This window comes from Callospermophilus lateralis, chromosome 7, assembly GCF_048772815.1.
Source record: "Callospermophilus lateralis isolate mCalLat2 chromosome 7, mCalLat2.hap1, whole genome shotgun sequence".
NCBI lineage: Eukaryota > Metazoa > Chordata > Mammalia > Rodentia > Sciuridae > Callospermophilus > Callospermophilus lateralis.
The window spans coordinates 68,610,625-68,629,900 of NC_135311.1; the positions used below are offsets into that span (position 1 = coordinate 68,610,625).

The 19,276-nt window shown below is 39.3% G+C and overlaps 1 protein-coding gene across 1 annotated transcript; it reads left to right on the forward strand.

Annotated features, from left to right (window-relative positions):
- Positions 1-248: 248 nt before the first annotated feature.
- On the forward strand, positions 249-19,184 carry LOC143404384 (rho GTPase-activating protein 29-like). Its single transcript, XM_076862556.1, has 8 exons — positions 249-288; positions 8,028-8,167; positions 8,911-9,099; positions 9,371-9,508; positions 12,554-12,786; positions 15,482-15,797; positions 15,924-16,032; positions 18,334-19,184. The coding sequence occupies exons 1-8, from the start codon at positions 249-251 to the stop codon at positions 19,182-19,184; spliced, it is 2,016 nt and encodes a 671-aa protein (XP_076718671.1).
- The last annotated feature ends 92 nt before the right edge of the window (positions 19,185-19,276 follow it).

A 19,276-nucleotide genomic window follows, 5' to 3' on the forward strand; every position in this document is an offset into this window, starting at 1 on the left:
CTGCCCTCATCTGCTGCTGGCCCTGGTTCCACCCCCATGAGCGCTGCACAGTGCCTGGTCTCTGGGGGACTTAGCAGTGCATGGCGGGGAGGGGCTTCTGTGGCCAGGGTTTTCTTGGAGGTGGCTTGATAGGGCAACCAAGGGCAATGCGTGGGGGATGGAGGCAGCGAGCTCTGGCCCTCTCTTGCCAAGCATTTGGCGGGAGTCTGAGTCCTGGACACTGGAGGAAGCATGGGGATGAGTGTGGGATGGAGGTGGTCGGTCTGGCATCGCGCGGTGGTCTGGGAGGTGAGGCAGCTGTGGGCGGGGCGGGGCCTGAATCAGAGTGCTTCACAGCTGACAGCCTGTGATCCACAACCGCCATGTGGGATGGAGGTGGTCGCTCTGGCGCTTCACTGGGCTGGGAACTGCAGAAATGGCTGCTGACCAATTGCCATCCAGGGTCAGAGCAGCCACAGCGTAGCACGGTGGTCCGGGAGGTGTGACAGCTGCGGGCGGGGCGGGGCCTGAATCAGAGTGCTTCACAGCTGACAGCCTGTGATCCACAACAGCCCTCATCTGCTGCTGGCCCTGGTTCCACTCCCATGAGCGCTGCACAGTGCCTGGTCTCTGGGGGACTTGGCAGTGCATGGCGGGGAGGGGCTTCTGTGGCCAGGGTGGTCTTGGAGGTGGCTTGATAGGGCAACCAAGGGCAATGCGTGGGGGATGGAGGCAGCGAGCTCTGGCCCTCTCTTGCCAAGCATTTGGCGGGAGTCTGAGTCCTGGACACTGGAGGAAGCACGGGGATGAGTGTGGGATGGAGGTGGTCGCTCTGGCGTCGCGCGGTGGTCTGGGAGGTGCGGCAGCTGTGGGCGGGGCAGGGCCTGAATCAGAGTGGTTCACAGCTGACAGCCTGTGATCCACAATGGCCATGTGGGATGGAGGTGGTCGCTCTGGCGCTGCACTGGTCTGGGGACTGCAGAGATGGCTGCTGACCAATTGCCTTTCAGGGTCAGAGCGGCCACAGTGGCACGCGGTGGTCCTGGAGGGGAGGCAGCTGCAGGCGGGGCGGGGTCTTCCGCGAGGATGGAACATTGAGATGGGCGCCCACGAGAGGTAGACGTCAGGAGTGGGCACTATGGGAACCGGAACACTGTGGTCCTTGGTTATCAGTTAGCAGTTGGAGCAGGATAACGACGCTGAGGCAGCTGAGGACCACAGCGATACTCAGCATACTCATGGGTTAACTTCACTTTTCCTTCTTGCTTTTCGGGTCTTCACAATCGTCTTTCCCACTGGGATCTTTTTGTAAGTGTGGGTACATTTCCTGAAATTTCATTCTGATGAGTACCTAGGTAAAGACACTAACAATTGCTGTTCCCTTTTTACTTTTTCTTTACACACTTCACCTCATCTAGGCCTTTGTTGATGACTACTTTGAGCAGGGAAGGGGGCCTAAAGGTGCAGGGACACCCTCTTTGCCTTTCTTTCTGACTGTGTCTCTATCCTATCTCTCTTCTGTCCTTCCCTTATTACTGTCCCTTCTGTTTCCATTCACCTTTTTTCAACCATGACCTCAGCACAGAAAGTTAGGGTCTAAATTGGAATTGATAAGCTGGGAGATCCCAACTGCTACAAGGAGGGTATGTCCCTGTGAGTATGTGTCCAGGATTCCCCAAGACCCTGTCGGTGATAAAAATCTGGTGTTCCAGAGGTGGCCCCCCTTCTGAGGAAACCAGTGGACCAGGACTGTCCTTTTGTTTGAGTCAGACAGGTGCTGGTTTATTTCACTTTTTCACTACTGTCCCTGTCTTACAGACCAAGGAGAGGGTTCCACACTGAGTCCTTTGGATCTTTGACATCCACTGAGTTCTTTGGATCTTTTGGGGGAAGGGAGGAGTGTTAGGTGTTTTGTGAATATTCCAAGGCCATTTCTAAACAGCAGGCAGCTTTTTGTTCTAAATCAGTTTTGTTCTTTTCCTCTTTGGGTTCACTTCACCTCCTTATTGAGTTTGGGTGTAGGGGTCTCCCTCTTCATGGAAAAGAATTCAAAATTAGATGTGGAGGTGAGTATTTAGGATGAGTAAATAAATCACAGCACATTATACATATATACATGTGTGTCTTTGAAATTTAGATCCTTTTCCCTGCAGTGAGTTCTTTAATCAGTTTGCCAGAAATGCCTACATAGAAATGCTAACCTATTGTAAGACTTGTGAAAGTGAGGAATAGTGACACTTAAGCCTCATTAGGTTGACAATACCTATAGATCTGGTCTCATGCAGACTGAATTTGAAGAAAGCCCAATGGGCCCAGGTAGAAAAGTTTCAGCCCCCAAGTTGGCAGGATATTGAAGTTTGGCTGAGTTGAAGAATCACTATATTCAGTGAATGTAGGGTAACACCAGACCACTCCACCTCCCCAAAATAGAACAACCTCTCAATTATCATCCCCTTCACCTCCCAGCTGTAAAAGCCCTTGACCTAGGAATGTGGGCATTTACAACTGCTCTTTGTCCCAGGGAGTTAGTAGTACCATTGAACAAAGATGATTCCCAGAAGGGATTCTGGAAGGATTTTGATTCCTATGTATTTTAATTTATTCAGCTTCTGAAAATTAATCAGAATCTCACTTTATGCTAGACAGACTCCCTGTAGAACCTTTCCATTTAATGAGTGGCAGAATACAATAACCAAAAACTAGAGCCAAAGGAATGATTATTTTCAATGGAGGGAATGAAGTGGTATTTTTGTGTGAGCTTGAAAGTAAAGAGTAATTTTAATAAGCACAGAAGGGGGGGGTCTTCCTGCACAGAATTGCTCGTCATCTCTAATGTCTACCAGGATCTCACTGCTTTGACAGTGCAGCCATTTGCTCAGAGACACTGAGAAATCTGAAAGAGAGCTCTGTAGGTTGCCAGTATGTGCAGGTTCTCAAATCAAGCCAGAACCACTTGATCTGAGACAACAAGTCACAGACAATAGCTCTGCTTTGAAGATTTGAAGAGTAGTTGGTTTGCTGTTTCTTTTAAATTTCCCATTCATTTTCATCATGGTGATGAGACGCACACACAAAAATAATTCATATGTGTAAAGAATACAGGGGATTGATAAAGGTTGGGAGCATATTAATTGTCTTTATGATTACATGATAAGGAATTGAGCCACCTTGTTCATAGAGCAGATTTTCGGCAATAATGCCTCCCTTGATAAGAGTTTTATTTTTCTTGAAGAAAGTTTCAGGGTGTATTGCTGAGAAAGTTTTCAAATGTCACAGTCTTCCTTTTTATTTTATTTGTTGTGGTGTTACATATTGAACCAGGGCTTCAGGCACACTAGGCAAGCACTCTACCACTGAACTACACTCTAGCCCCACAGTCTTCCTTTGAAAGGAAGAGGTTAGAGCTAATTAACATGTTTATAGAAGTGTTAGGGAAGGGCAAGTTCAGTTTCAACTTCAGGGTGTATGCAGACAGAACCTTCCATAATTTTACTTATAATATATATTTTCTAATATTCATTGAGTACCACCATGATGTCACATTTGTGCTTAGCATGTTAGAATGAATGGCTGGCTTCCACAGGACATTCAGGGGACTTTAGGATTGGTTGAGCCTTGCTGGAGAGAAATGGGAAGGATAGTGATGGAGCTTATGGGGATGATCTTGAGATAGCCCAGAGTAGATCTGAAGGTAGACTAAAAAAACAAAAACAAATTTTCATAATGGGAAATTTCAAGCAGGCATCAAAGTAGGCCAAACAGTATACTCTGTGAATACAACCTCAGTTTCAAAAATTATCAACACCTGAACAGTCATTTATCTCTACTACCATTATATTTAATAATCCTTAAAAGCAATTATACACAATACATCAACATGGCTGTGTTCCCAAAACATCCTTTATTTATAAAAATAGACAGCTGCCCTTCATAACCCTGAATTCAAAGACGGATAGTGTTAGGTTGTATGTTTAGGTGTGTGGTTTCTGTTCATTTTAGAGTTGACTGAAATAAGGTTTGATGTTCATCCCTCGCATTATGGATATCTGTTATTTCAGCACCATTTATTGAAAGACCACGGAATTACTTTGGCATCTCTGACAGAAATCGGTTGACTGGGATCCAAGGTGGCAGAGTAGAGGAGCTCCTGCTTCAAGCTGCTCTGTGCCTGAATCAGAGAAAGCTATCAGGTGGCTTCTCCTGCTCGGGGTCTTGCCTTGAGGGAACACAACATCTCAGTTCATGTGACAGGACCCCATCCAGCGGATTTTCACAGAATCCACCAGAGCTGCGAACACCAAGCAGAACTCAGAGCCTCTGTGTTCAGGTGAGACTCCAGGCTTCAGTCCCAAAGCCCACAGTTTGAGCACAGGCGCGACTCTCAAGTGGGGGAGCAGAGACACCAACTAAGCACCTCAGTGGAGTGGCAGAACTCCAGGGGATGCTCTGCTCCCACGCAGGTCCCCAGACCACGTTCTAGGCACAGCACTAGGACATCCCAGCTCCCCCGACCTCACCAGACACCCCGACTGGGAAAAGGACTGACTTGACCTTTCTCACCATCTTTGGGGGGTGTGGTTACCAGCTGGATCTGTGACTGAACAGGTACCTGGGTTCCAAATCCACTCCCCCAGCTGTAATAACTCGGTATAGAAACTATCAGCACAAAATCAGCTCTCAGTTGAACAGGAGTGCAGTGCCACCAGGACACTGCCCACTTGGTGCAATCCTAAGTTGGAGGGTGTGAGGTCCCCCAGATGAGACCTGATAAGCAAGAGAGGTGAGGGGGCTAAAACCTAGGAGCAACTCAGAGAGACCAAGATTAGGGAAGCCCAGACAAGAGAGGGAGAGCTTTAGTCTTCTCACACTGGTTACCTACACCACACTGAGGGCAGAGAACCAAGCTTGGAATAGACAACTCTACCTACTAAAAGAGAAGAAAAGGGAACTCTGAGAGTATTTTGTTGTTTGTTTGTTTGTTTTGTTTTTTGTTTTCTTCTCTTCCATATTATCCTCTTTCTTTCTCCTCTACCCCTCCTCCTCTGGTCCTCACAACCCCAACATATAACCAAGAACTTTGCATGAAATAGAACTGAGTCACCAGAATAATATAATATAAAGGAATTGCATAAGCCACCCCTCTTTTTCTTACTTCTCTCTCTCTCTTTTCTCTTTTTTACTTCCTTTTTATTTTTCTTCCTCCCTCTCTTTCTCTTTCAACCTCCTAATTTTTACTATTTTTACTTCTTGTAATTTTCTAAACACATATACGTGTTTGTTTTTATGCATTCTACTGTCCTCCCACATACTTGTCTCCCCTAAATTACCTCCTGTCTATTCCCCTGCTACTAACTCTCTTGATTAGAGTTCTCCTCCAAATTTCTAAGTTTTATTAATCCATTGCCCTCACATCTTTTGCCCTTAACATAAAGTCAGATACCTGACCTCTAGTTCTCTGTCCACCACCAGAAGAAAGTGTACATCTTCTATGAAACTACTGATTATATTTTAAATTATAATTGAATCTAGAATAACTAGACATTGAGACTAACTATGAATGTCTTAATAGCAGTAATTTACACATAGGTGATGTACTGTTTATTTTGGGAATGTCAACATTGTCTCTCCCCACAAAGAAGGGATCTTGGAATATACAAGAGCACTACAAATCTATAGGGTAAAAAGAATAACACACCAGTCCCACAGAGCAGGAACGAAATACCAGCAACATGAAAAGACAAGGGAAGAAAATACCACAAACAATTGAAGACAATGCATCATTAGAAGAATAATTAGAAACAGCAGAAAAAGTGACAGAAAAAGATTTCAGGATTTACATTATTCAGATGTTTTGGAATCTCAAAAAAGACATTAGACAGCAAATACAGATAGTGAAAGATCACTTTGACAATGAGCTACATAAACAAATCAAAGAAACAAAAGATGACCTCTACAGGGAGATTGAGGACTGAGGATATATATATATATATATATATATATATATATATATATATATATATATATAATTACTTGAAATGAAAGAAATATGAACCAAATTAAAAACACAAATGAGAGCATCACCAGCAGAAATACAACTTAGAAGATAGGACATCACGAAGACAAAGTATATTATCTTGAAAAGAATGTAGACAGCACAGCAAAAATGATAAGAAACCATGAGCAGAAAACCCAAGAAATATGGCATAGCATAAAAAGTCCAAATTTAAGAGTCATTGGGATAGAGGAAGGCACAGAGTTCAAAACCAAAGGAATGTGCAAGCTATTCAATGAAATAATATCAGAAATACTTCCGGACATGAAGGATGAAATGGAAATCCAAATCCAAGAAGCCTGCAGGACACTGAATGTGCAAAATCACAACAGACCCATACCAAGACACATTATAATGAAAATTCTCAATATACAGAAATAGGAGAGAATTTTAAGAGCCACAAGAGAAGTGAATCAGATTACACATAGAAGTAAACCAATTAGGTTAACAGCAGATTTTTCAACATATTCCCTGAGAACTAGAAGATCCTGGAACAACATATTTCAAACTGGAAAGATAATGGGTTCCAACCAAAAATCTTGTATCAGGGAGAGAAATGAATTACAGTAGATGGGGTTCGGAAGAGAAGATGGGAGCTAAACTGTGGAGCCAACCTAGATGTCCTTCAGTGGATGAATGGACAAAAAAATGTGGCATTTATACACAATGTAATACTACTCAGCATGATAAAAGAACAAAATCATGGCATTTGCAGGTAAATGGATGGTGTTGGAGAAGATAATGCTAAATGAAGTCAGCCAATTCCTAAAAAACAATGCCAAATATTTTCTCTGCTATAAGTGGGGTGACTTATAGTTGAGTTGGGAGGAACAGCATGGGAGGATGAGATTAATTCTAGGGAGGGGTGGGAGGGAAAGAGAGGAGGAAGGGGATTAGCAAGGATGGTGGAATGTGTTGGACATCATTTTACAAAGTACATATATGAAGATTTGAAATGGGTGTCAACATACCTTATATACAAACAGAGATGAAAAATTGTGGCATATATGTGTATTAAGAATTGTAATGCAAAAAATAGAACATATATACTGGCATAAACTGAAGTGAACATACTTTATATCCAGAGATAAAAGAAATTGTGCTCTGTATGTGTAATAAGAATTGAAATGCAATCCAGTGTTGTCATGTATTTAAAAAAATTAAATGAATTTTAAAAAAAGAAATAGCTTCACTAAATACAAGAGAGTCTACTTTGGATTCTATTTTATTCTGTTGATTTGCATGTCTCTTCCTAGGCCAAAAGCACACTGGCTTGAATCCTGTAGCTCTACAGTGAGTTGTAAAGTCAAGCAGTCTAGATTCTCTAAAATTTCTTTGGCTCTCCAATATCTTTAACATTTTCATATAAACTTTAGAATCAACTTGTTAATTTCTGTATAAAAACATGCAGGGTTCTTCCAAAATCCTATGTACTCAGCAATAAAAGAGAATAAAATCATGGCATTTTCAGATAAATGCATGGTGTGGGAGAAGATAATGCTCTGTGAATCTAAGCAAGCCCAAAGAAACAAATGCCAAATGTTCTCTCTGATATAAGGAGGCTGACTCATAGTGGGGTAGGGAGGGGGAACAAGGGAGGACTCTGAAACAGAGGGATGCGAGGGGAAGGGAGAGAACATGGGGTTAGAAATGATGGTGGAATGAGAAGGTCATCATTATGCCAAATACATGTATGAAGACATGAATTGGTATGAATATACTTTGTATATGACCAGAGATGTGAACTATTGTGCTCTACATGTGTAATATGAATTATAATACATTCCACTGTCATAAGTAAATAAAAAAAGAAAAAAAATGTGTGTTTTATAAGAGATCAATAAATGAGATGCTTTTTTATGTTAGAAATTCAAAATAATAGCTTTTTGTAATATATAAGTAATCTCAAAGTCTAAAAATTATTCCATGTACAATATCATGTGGTATATGTTTTTGTCATTTTACCCTTCTTACATACTAACATTTCTGTTGTAAGGACCCAGCTCCCTTGGAAGATTTCAGCAATCATTAATGGCAAAAGCAGCTGCCACCCATAAGTTCAAAAAATGGAGATATCCAGCAAGATGTAGATACTGTGAACACATTGTCATATTTCAAGGTCTTAAATGCCAAGAGGTAAGATCTTTTTGGAATCACAATTTTTTCTTTTGCTATATACTTTTTTGTTATGATTTTACTTATTTAGAGATGTGTGTGTCCACACACAAACACACATTTAAATATATATAAATTTGTTGTTTGTACTCCTGGGAACTAAATTTAGGGTCTTGCACATGCCATATTTTTAGAGAGAGAAAAGAGAAAGAGAGAGGAAGAGAGACACACACACACACACACACACAGAGAGAGAGAGAGAGAGAGAGAGAGAGAGAGAGGAGAGAGAGAGAGAGAGAGATTTTTAATATTTATTTTTCAGTTTTCGGTGGACACAATATCTTTTTTTAAATTTTATTTTTATGTAGTGCTGAGGATCCAACCCAGCACCCTGCGCACACCAGGGGAGCGCATTACCGCTTGAGCCACATCCCCAGCCCATACACTCTTTCTTAAAATTGTGCTTTGAAATGGGCTCTTGCAAGATTGGTCTGGCCTTTAACTTGTGAAATTCCTGTTTCAACCCCTCAAGTAGCTGGAATCATGGGCACATGCCATCACACCTAGCTTGCCAGTACATGTTTAATAAAGTCCCACAGTTTATTTTTGTAGTTTTCTTATTTGTTTTCCTGTTAAATGTAATTCACAAACCACAAATAGTATTTTTTCACTTATTTTTGTCGTTATTAGTCGGCCTGTATTTTGCTTAGTTGTGAATAATTTTAAGGTGAGTCAATCAGTTTTCAAATATCATTTTCTTATAGTGTCTTCTTATCTGCCATAAAAAATGCATGGCAAACTTAACCATCGTTTGCGGACATCGTAAACTTCGGGGGAAAATACACCTATTTGGAGCAGAATTGTCCTGTGTTGCCAAAAAGGAGCCAGATGGCATTCCTTTCATAATCAAAATGTGTACTTCAGAAATCGAAAGGACTGCCTTGAGTTTACAAGTATGTTGTTTACTCTTAAAACTCTAAAAACATAAATGCCTTTGTGATTTGATTTAATGAAAAAGAGATTTTAAGAAAATCAGCACTCTCCATTTGTAATAACTAAATTTATTCACATTTATTTGGAAAATGTTAATTTATTTGACTTCAACTTGTATTTTTTAAATACTAATAAAAATTGAAGTAGATACATCAACTCTGTCTAGATGTCTGCATTTAGCCCTTTGTACTAAAGTGAAATATTGCATTCTGTTTTTCTTTTCTCTTCAAGGGCATCTATAGAGTCAGTGGCAACAAGGCAAAAATCGCAATCCTGTGTCGAGCTCTGGAAAGTGGAAGGCATTTAGTAGATCTGTCCGAATTTTCTTCACACGATATATGTGAAGTGTTAAAATTTTACCTACAAAAGGTTAAAGTTTTATTCTAAACCTACCATCAAATGCAAAGAGCAAAAATATTTTATATTGAATATTTTTCATTGGTATAGACTATGTCATCACCCCCCTCATTATTCTAAGATTTTATAATGATGTACTTTGATGTGGATATATTTCCATCCAGTATTCTGGCCACTCCATGAGCTCCGTCAGTTGTGAGCACTTTAGTTCTTGGAACTTTTCTTGATTTTTATTGCCATTCTCCCACCCTTGTACTTGAAGCTCTTCTTTGGAGATGTGTGTGTGTACCATACACAAACACACATATAAATATTTATAAATTTGTTATTTGTACTCATGGGGATTAAAAATTCAGGGTCTTGCACTTGCTTGGCAAGCATACTTGTTCTCCAGTTCCCTTACCTTTTCTTTATTGTTCTTTTTTTCTTCAAAAACTTTCTAAGACATTTCCTTGTCTTTTTCTTCTTGAATAAGTAAATTACTCCATTTGTGAGATCATGTTTTAATATTCAAGAAGTCTGATTTTCTATTCTTTTGATCACATTTTTTAAATGATTATATGATGCTCTTTTATTGTGGATGTTCATAGATTTTTCTCATTAAGGGTTCTTTTCTCTATTTGGCCTCTAACCTCTGTAGAAATACAATCTGACCCTCATATATAACATTAAATTTTCTATAGCAACATAAAAATTAAAAATAAAAAAGTGATTTTTAACATTTCATTTAACATTTTGAATATCTAGTTTTTCAAATTATGAGGTATTTTGTTTATTTATGTATTTGTATTGCAGCTCTTTTTCTTTGAAATCTGGTATCTATTTTTCATTTAGAACACATCTCAATTTAGATCAGTTGCATTTCCAGTACTCTTTCACCATATCTGACTAGTTGCCAGCATATTGACAGCATCATTTTAGAACTTCATTTTGTTCTTTTTCCATCCATTTTGATTTTTGTCTTTCATGGTGGCTAGTTACATGAGTTTGGACTTGAAATCACTTTGGAAGCACTTGAACACATCAAGGCTTTTTAAAAACTTTGAACTTTACTATAAAGTGGTCTAGGTGGACTGTTTGGTATATGCCTAACTACATGTCTCTAGTTCCCTGTTCTGGCACTGGTGTGATCCTCCTGGGAAGGCATTTTTTCTAATTGTAGATGAACACAATACTTTTAATTAATTTATTTATTTTTATGTGGTGCTGAGGATCCAACCTAGTGCCTCACACATGCCAGATGAGTGCCCTACCATGAGGCACAACCCCAGTCCCCCAGGAAAGGGTTTTTTCCTTGCCTAGAGATGCAGTACCAATACTGTGGAAGCCAGGGTTACTAAGACTGTAGGATCTGTGCTTTCAGTGTGCATATAGCCAACATATCCCCGTTTGAAAACAGTTACCTCTGTGGTCCTTATGTTTGGCATTGCCTCGATTCAGAGAGCCTCTGTATCCCATTGCCCAGAGAAAAATTTTCCAGTTTTAGAAAGGAGATTGCCCTAGTACATGGAGTGGAGACAGGATTCTATAGAGAGCTAAGCTTTCTCCGCTGGCCCACCTGCAACCTAAGCCAAGATCAGAGGACCTGGTAGTGATTGTCCACATCCCTTTAGGATTCTGAAAATCATGTTGAGTGACAAAGAGTCAGTTCTCTTGGAAATGCTGCATCAGGACTTATTCATCTGCTCTTCTACTTGTGAATTGTTGCTTTTTGTTTTCTCTATTTTCCTAGTCCTTATGAGCCTACTGTATTTTAGTGGAATTGCAGGAGGGAAAGAAATTAAGTATAAATTGCTGGGTCTACAATGTTAGCCCAGGAAAGCATTGATAACCCTTTAATCACATTCTACAGATTCCTCAACTGAGAAATGGAGGTTGATACCTTTGAATGACTGGAAGTCTCATAATGTGTCATCCTTAACCTTGTTTAGTCAGTCAGGGAAAGGAGATGAATTGGGTCCAATACAATAAACTTGCATTCTGTTGAGGAATTTTATATGTCTAAGACTTTCATTTGGCAAAGTGTGCTCAATTCTTGCAATAGTGTTAGAGAGTAGCCTTTATCTGACTCATTGACCTAAAGCTCCAAGAGGTGATGTGACTTGCTTCAGATCCCAGAGTGGTTGAAGATAGAAACTGATCACAGGGCAACACCTTAACTTCCCACAGATATTATAGGACATCAGGTAGCCAACGATTCACTGAATTTTTTATTGTAGGTCAGTAGAAACATTAAAATTCATTTTGGCAGTGGATATTTGTTGTAAGAACTTCTTTTGACCTATTCATGGCAAATCAGCCTGTTTGAAAGTTTCATGAGATGTTGACAGTCTGTTTTTGTAGGTCATATTATCTTGTGCTGATCTTCATTCTTGCCTAAGTAAAATCTGTGCCCTTTAGCACTTTGATATTTTTACCCCTTACTCATAAAATCCATGGGTTTCTGATTCATTTTATAGATTCTGTTCACTATTCTATGTTTGTTCCAGTAAAACAGCTGAAGATTATATATTTGGGGGGCAGATGTGAATAGAAGAGTTTTAAAATCCCATAATGAAGCTTAAAGCTTAAACTTCATTTAAAGTTTAGAATTTCACTCATTATCCATTAATTTGTTATTAACATAAATATAATTTATAGTCAAGATTTTGATTTGCTTTCTAAGTCACTTCTCTACCAAACATATATATTATATTTAATGGGCAGGGATGAAGCTCAGTACTAGAGTGCTTGCATAGCATGCTTGAGGTCCTAGGTTCAATCCCCAATACTGAAAATGATATCAATAAATACAGATTGACTTTAGAAAATTTTGTTAATCTAAAGGGGACATGCTAAATTATTTGAGTAATTCTCACTTATAGTTGACTTTAACAAAGAAAACAGGCAGAAGATTTTTTCAAAATATTTATTTTTTGGTTGTAGCGGGATGCAATACCTTTATTTTATGTAGTGCTGAGGATCAAACCCAGGCCCCTGCATGTGCTAGGCAAACACTCTACCTCTGAGCCACAACCTCAGCCCAAAGGTATTTTTAATATAATTTTGTTTCTTTAGCTACCAGAGCCATTGGTTTTATTCCAATGGTACCAGGAATTTATGCAGCTTGCAAATGTCATCCAACAAATTAACCAAGAACAGGACACCAAAAGGGACAACTCTGAAGACAATACATCTCCAAATATGTGTACAGATATCAACCAAATTTTTCTCAAAACCAAGGACCTTGTAAGAAAATTGCCACCGTTCAATTTTAACACTCTACATTACCTTATCATCCATCTTAAGAGGTAAGAATTTTTATACCATCTTAGCCATTTTTAATTCAACAGGGCAATAGTATTCAGTACATTTACATTGTTATGATTTTCAAAATGATTTTTAGGATGTTTTTATTATGTGTTGGGAGAGGGAGACATTGAATACATGTTCATGCAGCAAACATGGTTCCCTCAGATGCTTCCTGTGTGCCAGGCTCTGGCTGGGGAAACTAGGGTGGAAATATAGGGTTTCTGCTATTTGTGGGTTTATCCTCTTGGGGTACAGGTCTGTATATAACCACAGTTCACCATCATTCTTTTTCTAGTAGCTTGTAGGCATGCAGAGGAAGTTTTGTGGGTAGGAATAGAGCAGAAGAGGCAAAAGGCCTTGTGTCTGATTTTAAGAACTGAGTGGTGATTTGGTATTGAATGTGCAGAAGAGCATATGAGGCAGAGAGAAATGACATGGAGACACAAGAAAGCATTTTGCATTTAGAAAATTTGATTTCATTAGGCTACAATATAGCAAGCAGTAGCAGGAACTGTGCTAGCCTTCCTAGAGACTTGATAAAAAATCTTACCTACCTGGCAGATTAGTTGACCAAGGTGTTTCTATGCCCACTAAAGACCTTGGAATCAGGAATTTCACATATTCAGATTTGCCTGCTAGACCTTTCTGACAGTAATTAAGATCTCCTTTTTAAATTTTTTTTTAAATTTATTTTTTGTGGCTGGAATTGTGGCTCAGCAGTAGAGATTGTGCAAGGCCCTGGGTTCGAACCTCAGTCCCACATACAAATAAATAAATAAAATAAAAATTTAAAAAAATTTATTAGTTCAAATCAGTTATACATGACAGCAGAATGCTTTTCAATCCATTGTACACAAATGGAGCACAAATTTTCATTTCTCTGTACATGATGTAGAGTCATACCACATGTGCCGTCATACATGTACTTAGGGTAATGATGTTTGTCTCATTCCACCATCTTTCCTACCCCATACCCCTCCTCTTCCTTCCCTCTCCTGAGCCCAATCAATGTTCCTCCATCCCCAGGAACCCAATTATGTATCAACATTTATTTATCAGAGAGAATTTTGGCCTTTGATTTTGGGGGATTGGCTTACTTCATGATATTCACCAACTCCATCCATTTACCTATAAATGCCATTATTTTATTCCCTTGTAATGCTGAGTAATAGTCCATTGTGTATATATACCACAGTTTTTTTTAACTATTCATATCTTGAAGGGCTTCAAATTATTCCATGAAATAGAAAAGGAGGAAACCCTTCCAAACTCATTCTGTGAAGCTAGTATCATCCTGATACCCAAACCAGCCAGAGACACATCAAGGAAAGAAAATTTCAGACCCATATCTACACGATGAACATAGATGCAAAAATTCTTAATAAAATTCTGGCAAATCACATACAAAAACATATGAAAAAAAAAAAAAAAAACAATGCACCATGATCAAGTTGTGTATTCCAGGGATGCAAGGTTGGTTCAACATACAGAAATCAATAAATGTAATTCATCACATCAATAAACCTAAAGAGAAGAAACCTATGATTATATCAATTGATGCAGAGAAAGCATTTGACAAAATACAGTACCTTTTCATGTTCAAACTATTAGAAAAACTAGGGGTAGTAGGAATATACCTCAACATAGTAAAAGCTCTCTATTTTAAACCTAAGGCTAACATCATTCTAAATGAACAAAAATTGGAAGCATTCCATCTAAAAATTGTTCAACATAATCCTTGCCACTCTAGCCAGAGCAATTAGGTGAAAGAAATTCAAGGGAATACAAATAGGAAAAGAAGAACTTAAATTACCATTTTTGCCAACGACATATTTTATACTTGGAGGATCCAAAAAACTCCACCAGAAAACTTCTAAAATAATAAATGAATTTGGCAAAGTAGCAGGATATAAAATTAATACCCATAAATCAAATGCATTTCTATACATCAGTGGTGAATCCTCTGAAAGACAAATAGCAAAGCTACTTTACCCATAGATGAATCTAGTATCATCCTGATAGCTAAACCAGGCAGAGATAGATTTCTTTGGATAGTCATAGAAATATCAACCTGAGAGTGTTTGAAGTAAAACCAGAACATTGATAGTGGCAATAGAACAGAGAGGTGTTCAGGAGAGAGAACCATCCAGGCTAGAAAACTAGCTGTGGGCAGCTGGGAGTGTGGCTAGTGATAGAACACTTGCCTAGCACATGTGAGACACTGGGTTTGATACTCAGCACTGCATAAAAATAAATAAATAAAATAAAGGTATTGTGTCCATCTCTAGGTAAAAATTATTTTTTTAAAAAAGAAAACTAACTGGGCAGTGAGAGAGAAATTGACAGTGCTGTTTCAGTTTCCAGTTCTTATACTGGAACGGGGAGTATATCCCACATACAATGATGGAGCAATTTTTAGAGGTGTTTTTCTTCCTTCTGCTACTGAGTTCAGTAGTTCCTTCTACTTACATGCATTTTATCCTAATATAGTACTCTGAAACTCAGTTTGGTGTGTGGTAAGTATCATAATAAAACAAAGGATTCTTTCCCTGGACCCACCAAACTTGACCCTTGACAAACGTTTTGTAGTCTTCTATAGCCCGAGTTTTCTCCAACCTTCTCAAGTCATAGTAAAATAACATTAAAGACATCTATTAGGCAAATCTCATACACTTTATGTGTTCTTCTTTTCAGGGTTGCAGACCATTCGGAAGAAAACCTGATGAACTCAAAAAACTTGGGGGTGGTATTTGGACCCTGTGTCATGAGGCCCAGGCCTTCAACCACTCCTGGTACCATCTCCTCCTCTCTTGTTGCATATACCAATCAGGCCCTGTTGGTAGAATTCCTCATTACCAATGCAGAGATGATCTTTGATGGATCCCTAGAGCCACAAAGTGTTTCATCTAGTACTGACGTTGTTGCACCTCGGGTGGATAAAAGCCCTCCTTGCAAACCCGTAATATCAACAGAACATTCCACAAAGTCACAATATTTTTCTATGAAGCAAGTGAGTTTTGACCATTACAGAATTGCATTAAATTTGTGATGTTTATGTTAACAAGTTAATAGTCTTTGAACTGTTTGTTTTGAGATGTGTTTTGCTTTTAGTTTAAAACTTTTCTTGTTTCAATAGGATATTCACACTGCAGATATTGAAATTAAAAATTATGAATTGGCTACATCATTTGAGGAATCAGAACGCAAGCAAAATGCATTGGAAAAATGGGATGCATGTCTCATTGGTGAGTGGTCATGTAACATATATCCTTGCATATTTCAAACCTTGCCAAGAAGTCGTGATTAAAAACCAAGGTGAGGGCTGGGCTTGTAGCTCAGTGGTAAAACGCTTGCCTCGGCATGTGTGTGGCCATGAGTTGGATCCTCAGTACCATATAAAACAAATAAATAAAGATAAAAATATTGTGTCCATCTACAATACTCATCCTTTAAAAAAAACAAGGGGTATTAAGTTGAGGTAAGTTCCAACTTCAAGGTTTTATTAGTTAACTTTTCTAGCCATTGAGAAAGTTTAGTGAATGTCATTTAAATGAATATCATGCTTTGTTTCTCTCTTGTAAAAAGATATCTTGAAATTCATAAATTATTTTTGTTCTCTTTCTGAGATTTGTTTTCACCTTCACTTCTTTGTCATCAATTAAAGTCAAAACAGAAAAAAGCTGGACTCCTGAAACTCAAAAAAAAAAAAAAATAGACTCCTAAAGTTTTTTGATGTCCCTTTACCTGTGGCCTAACTTTAGCACATTAAGCACACATGTCTTCCATTTTCTTGGCTCCAGTCTTTTTGTTCACTGTTTTTAATCATTTTATTTCAGTGTATCATTTCTGGTAAGGGGGTTGAAAACCTTCCATTCCTTACTGCTCTAGTAGAGCTTAATCTGAATTTTTCAATATATAGTCATAAATGTTAAATTTGATATATAAAATTAATGAAATATCAATAAGTGTAGCCTGAGAAAGTCTGAAAACAAAGAGTCCATTTCCTCTCTGCAAAGAAAAACACTGGACTCACTGATTCCATTTATCTGATTTGATCTTATCAGCACTTCTGTGCTATGAACCTTGGCCTCATTTAAGCCATAGTTAACAGTCTCAGGAAGGGAAATAATGCCAAGGGTCATGTCCTTAAATTATTGTTGATTCAGGATTTGAACCTCATCCTGTCTCATTCCTAAATGTAACCTTGTTTTGCTGTCCAATGAAATTGGATTTCCAGATAGGTATAGTAATAACAATAAATAATTTTAAAATATTTGAAATTTTCATTACATACCAGGTAATTCTGAACCTTTTATTTAGAAGATCATTAACAACACATGCCAACATATCTCCACATAGGAGTTTGTCTTGACAGAAGAAGGCAGGTAGGGCTAGTGCATTAGGCTTGCCCAGGGCAGAACTGGAGCAGGAGCTGAGACAGCACCCAGGCAGCTAGAAGTGGTGCTAGAAGTTCTGCAGGACTGTAAATTTGTTTTGGTGGTTGCCATCCAACCACAATGGCTCAGCTCCCTTCTATCAATGTGGAGAAGGGCCCAGGACAGCAAATCACAGGAGCACTGCCTGAGAACCAGGGAAGAGAGGCCAGCAGCCTCAGGTGAGGAAGGAGGTCAGATGAGATGATGACCTGCGATCATCATCAAGTGATGCTGCTGTGCACCTGTCTTCAAACCACTGCCCAAGGATGTGGGAGAAGGACCAGGTGGCAGGGATGAGGACTGTGGGCTATGAACAGGGCTGTTGGAAAGCCATCAGACCAGTGGCAAGGCACACAATTGTCTGATGTTTCTCAGCAGGGAGAAGAGGATCATGGCCAGAGGGCTGCACCTTTCTAGTAACAGGAGCTTCTAAGGCACATGCAGCAAAGACAGAGTGGGAGATGCTAGGGTTGTAGGTGAGAAAACAGGGACCTTGGGACCAGACTAGAGGAGAAAGAGAAGAAGGTAAGTTTGGAGTCTCCAGAACCAGTAGCACAATGGCAATTCTGACAGCTCTTCAACCTTCCTTTGTGCAGAGGATGTTGCCATGTATTAGTGGATCAGCTGGGAGAGCATCCAAGTTCTCTCTGGTGTGTTGCCCTCAGTATGGACAGAATGTAGCTGGAGAGCAGATTAAGTGACAGGCAAAGTCCTTGGGATTCAGGACATGGAGTTTGTTGGTGTACAGAATAGTGTTACTGTTCTAGAGTTACCATTGTCTGCCTGTTGAAATCAGGAAAGTCTTAACACAGAAAATATTCATTCATGGGTAGTATATTAAAACAAGTAACTACAGGAAGTGTTTTTTTTTTATTTTATGTGCTTTGTGACTATTTATACTATTAAGATAAATTTTAAAAAGTAATGCTTTAATTAAAAATGTGCCTTTAATATTGTATGGATTTTTAATTCCTCTGCATAGATGACTGAGAAAATAGTGTTGGAAAAATATGTAAGTCTCTGTTGTTTGAGAGAATGCCCATTCATAATAACCACACTTCCTTATTAACCAAGCTTCATGAAGTTAAAAAAAAATCTCTTCTTTTTCAGATCACAAAGAACTTGAATCATCATCACAAAAGATGGACAATATATGTAAAACCATGAAACCACTTAGTCTGAAATCTGATGTGACAACAAATGATATACAGAGGCCTATGCCAAGCACCAAGATCAGATGTTGCTGTTTGCCTGTAGATAGATTCCATCTTGCAAGCTCTCCTAATGAGAAAAACAGGAGAAATGTGGGAAATGTCAATTCAGACAAGTTTTGCCAGAATCTTACCTTTGAAGGACTTAATATAAAAGATACCTCTACTACTGTTGGCTCCCAAATTAATGGTTTTGATCAGCAGATTTCAGAAAAAACTCAGGAACAACAATGTGAACTAAAGAACTTAATTGGCATGAGTGCAGTGATTGTTCCAAGTGTACTCCAGGAAAAAGTGACAATGAGCATCAATGATAGTGGTGACCATTCCAATGGTGCCACACAGCCCAACACGCCAGCCAGTTCAGCAAGAGAGGCACCAGTGAGACTGTCTTCTCATTCTCACCGTCTTGCTCCTGCAAGAGCACCCAGAATACTGCAGCCCCATCTCGGGACAACATTTTACAAACCACCTATCCTGACCAGCAAAGTCAGGGGGACTGAGGAGAGACCAGCTTCACCTTCAGCAGCAGTGCCTCCTAGCACAGCTCTTACTCCCCTGAGTCATGTGGAGACATCTGTTCCAGAGGCAGACAGCACATCAGCTTATGCTTTGAAACCAGCTGCTGAGCCTAAAGAGAACTGTGAGGAGGTTGGCCTGCCTGACATGAATCCAATGTGCCAGGGACTCAGGCTAAAACAAATGGAAGAGGTACAAGACCTTGAATTTGAAATGCCACAGTTTGTGTAGGTTGTCAAAATTCAGTTTTTCTTTTTCTTGTTTCGTTTTATTATTGTGTTTATTTTATGAAAGAATGTTGTAACAGAACCACTTTTGTATAG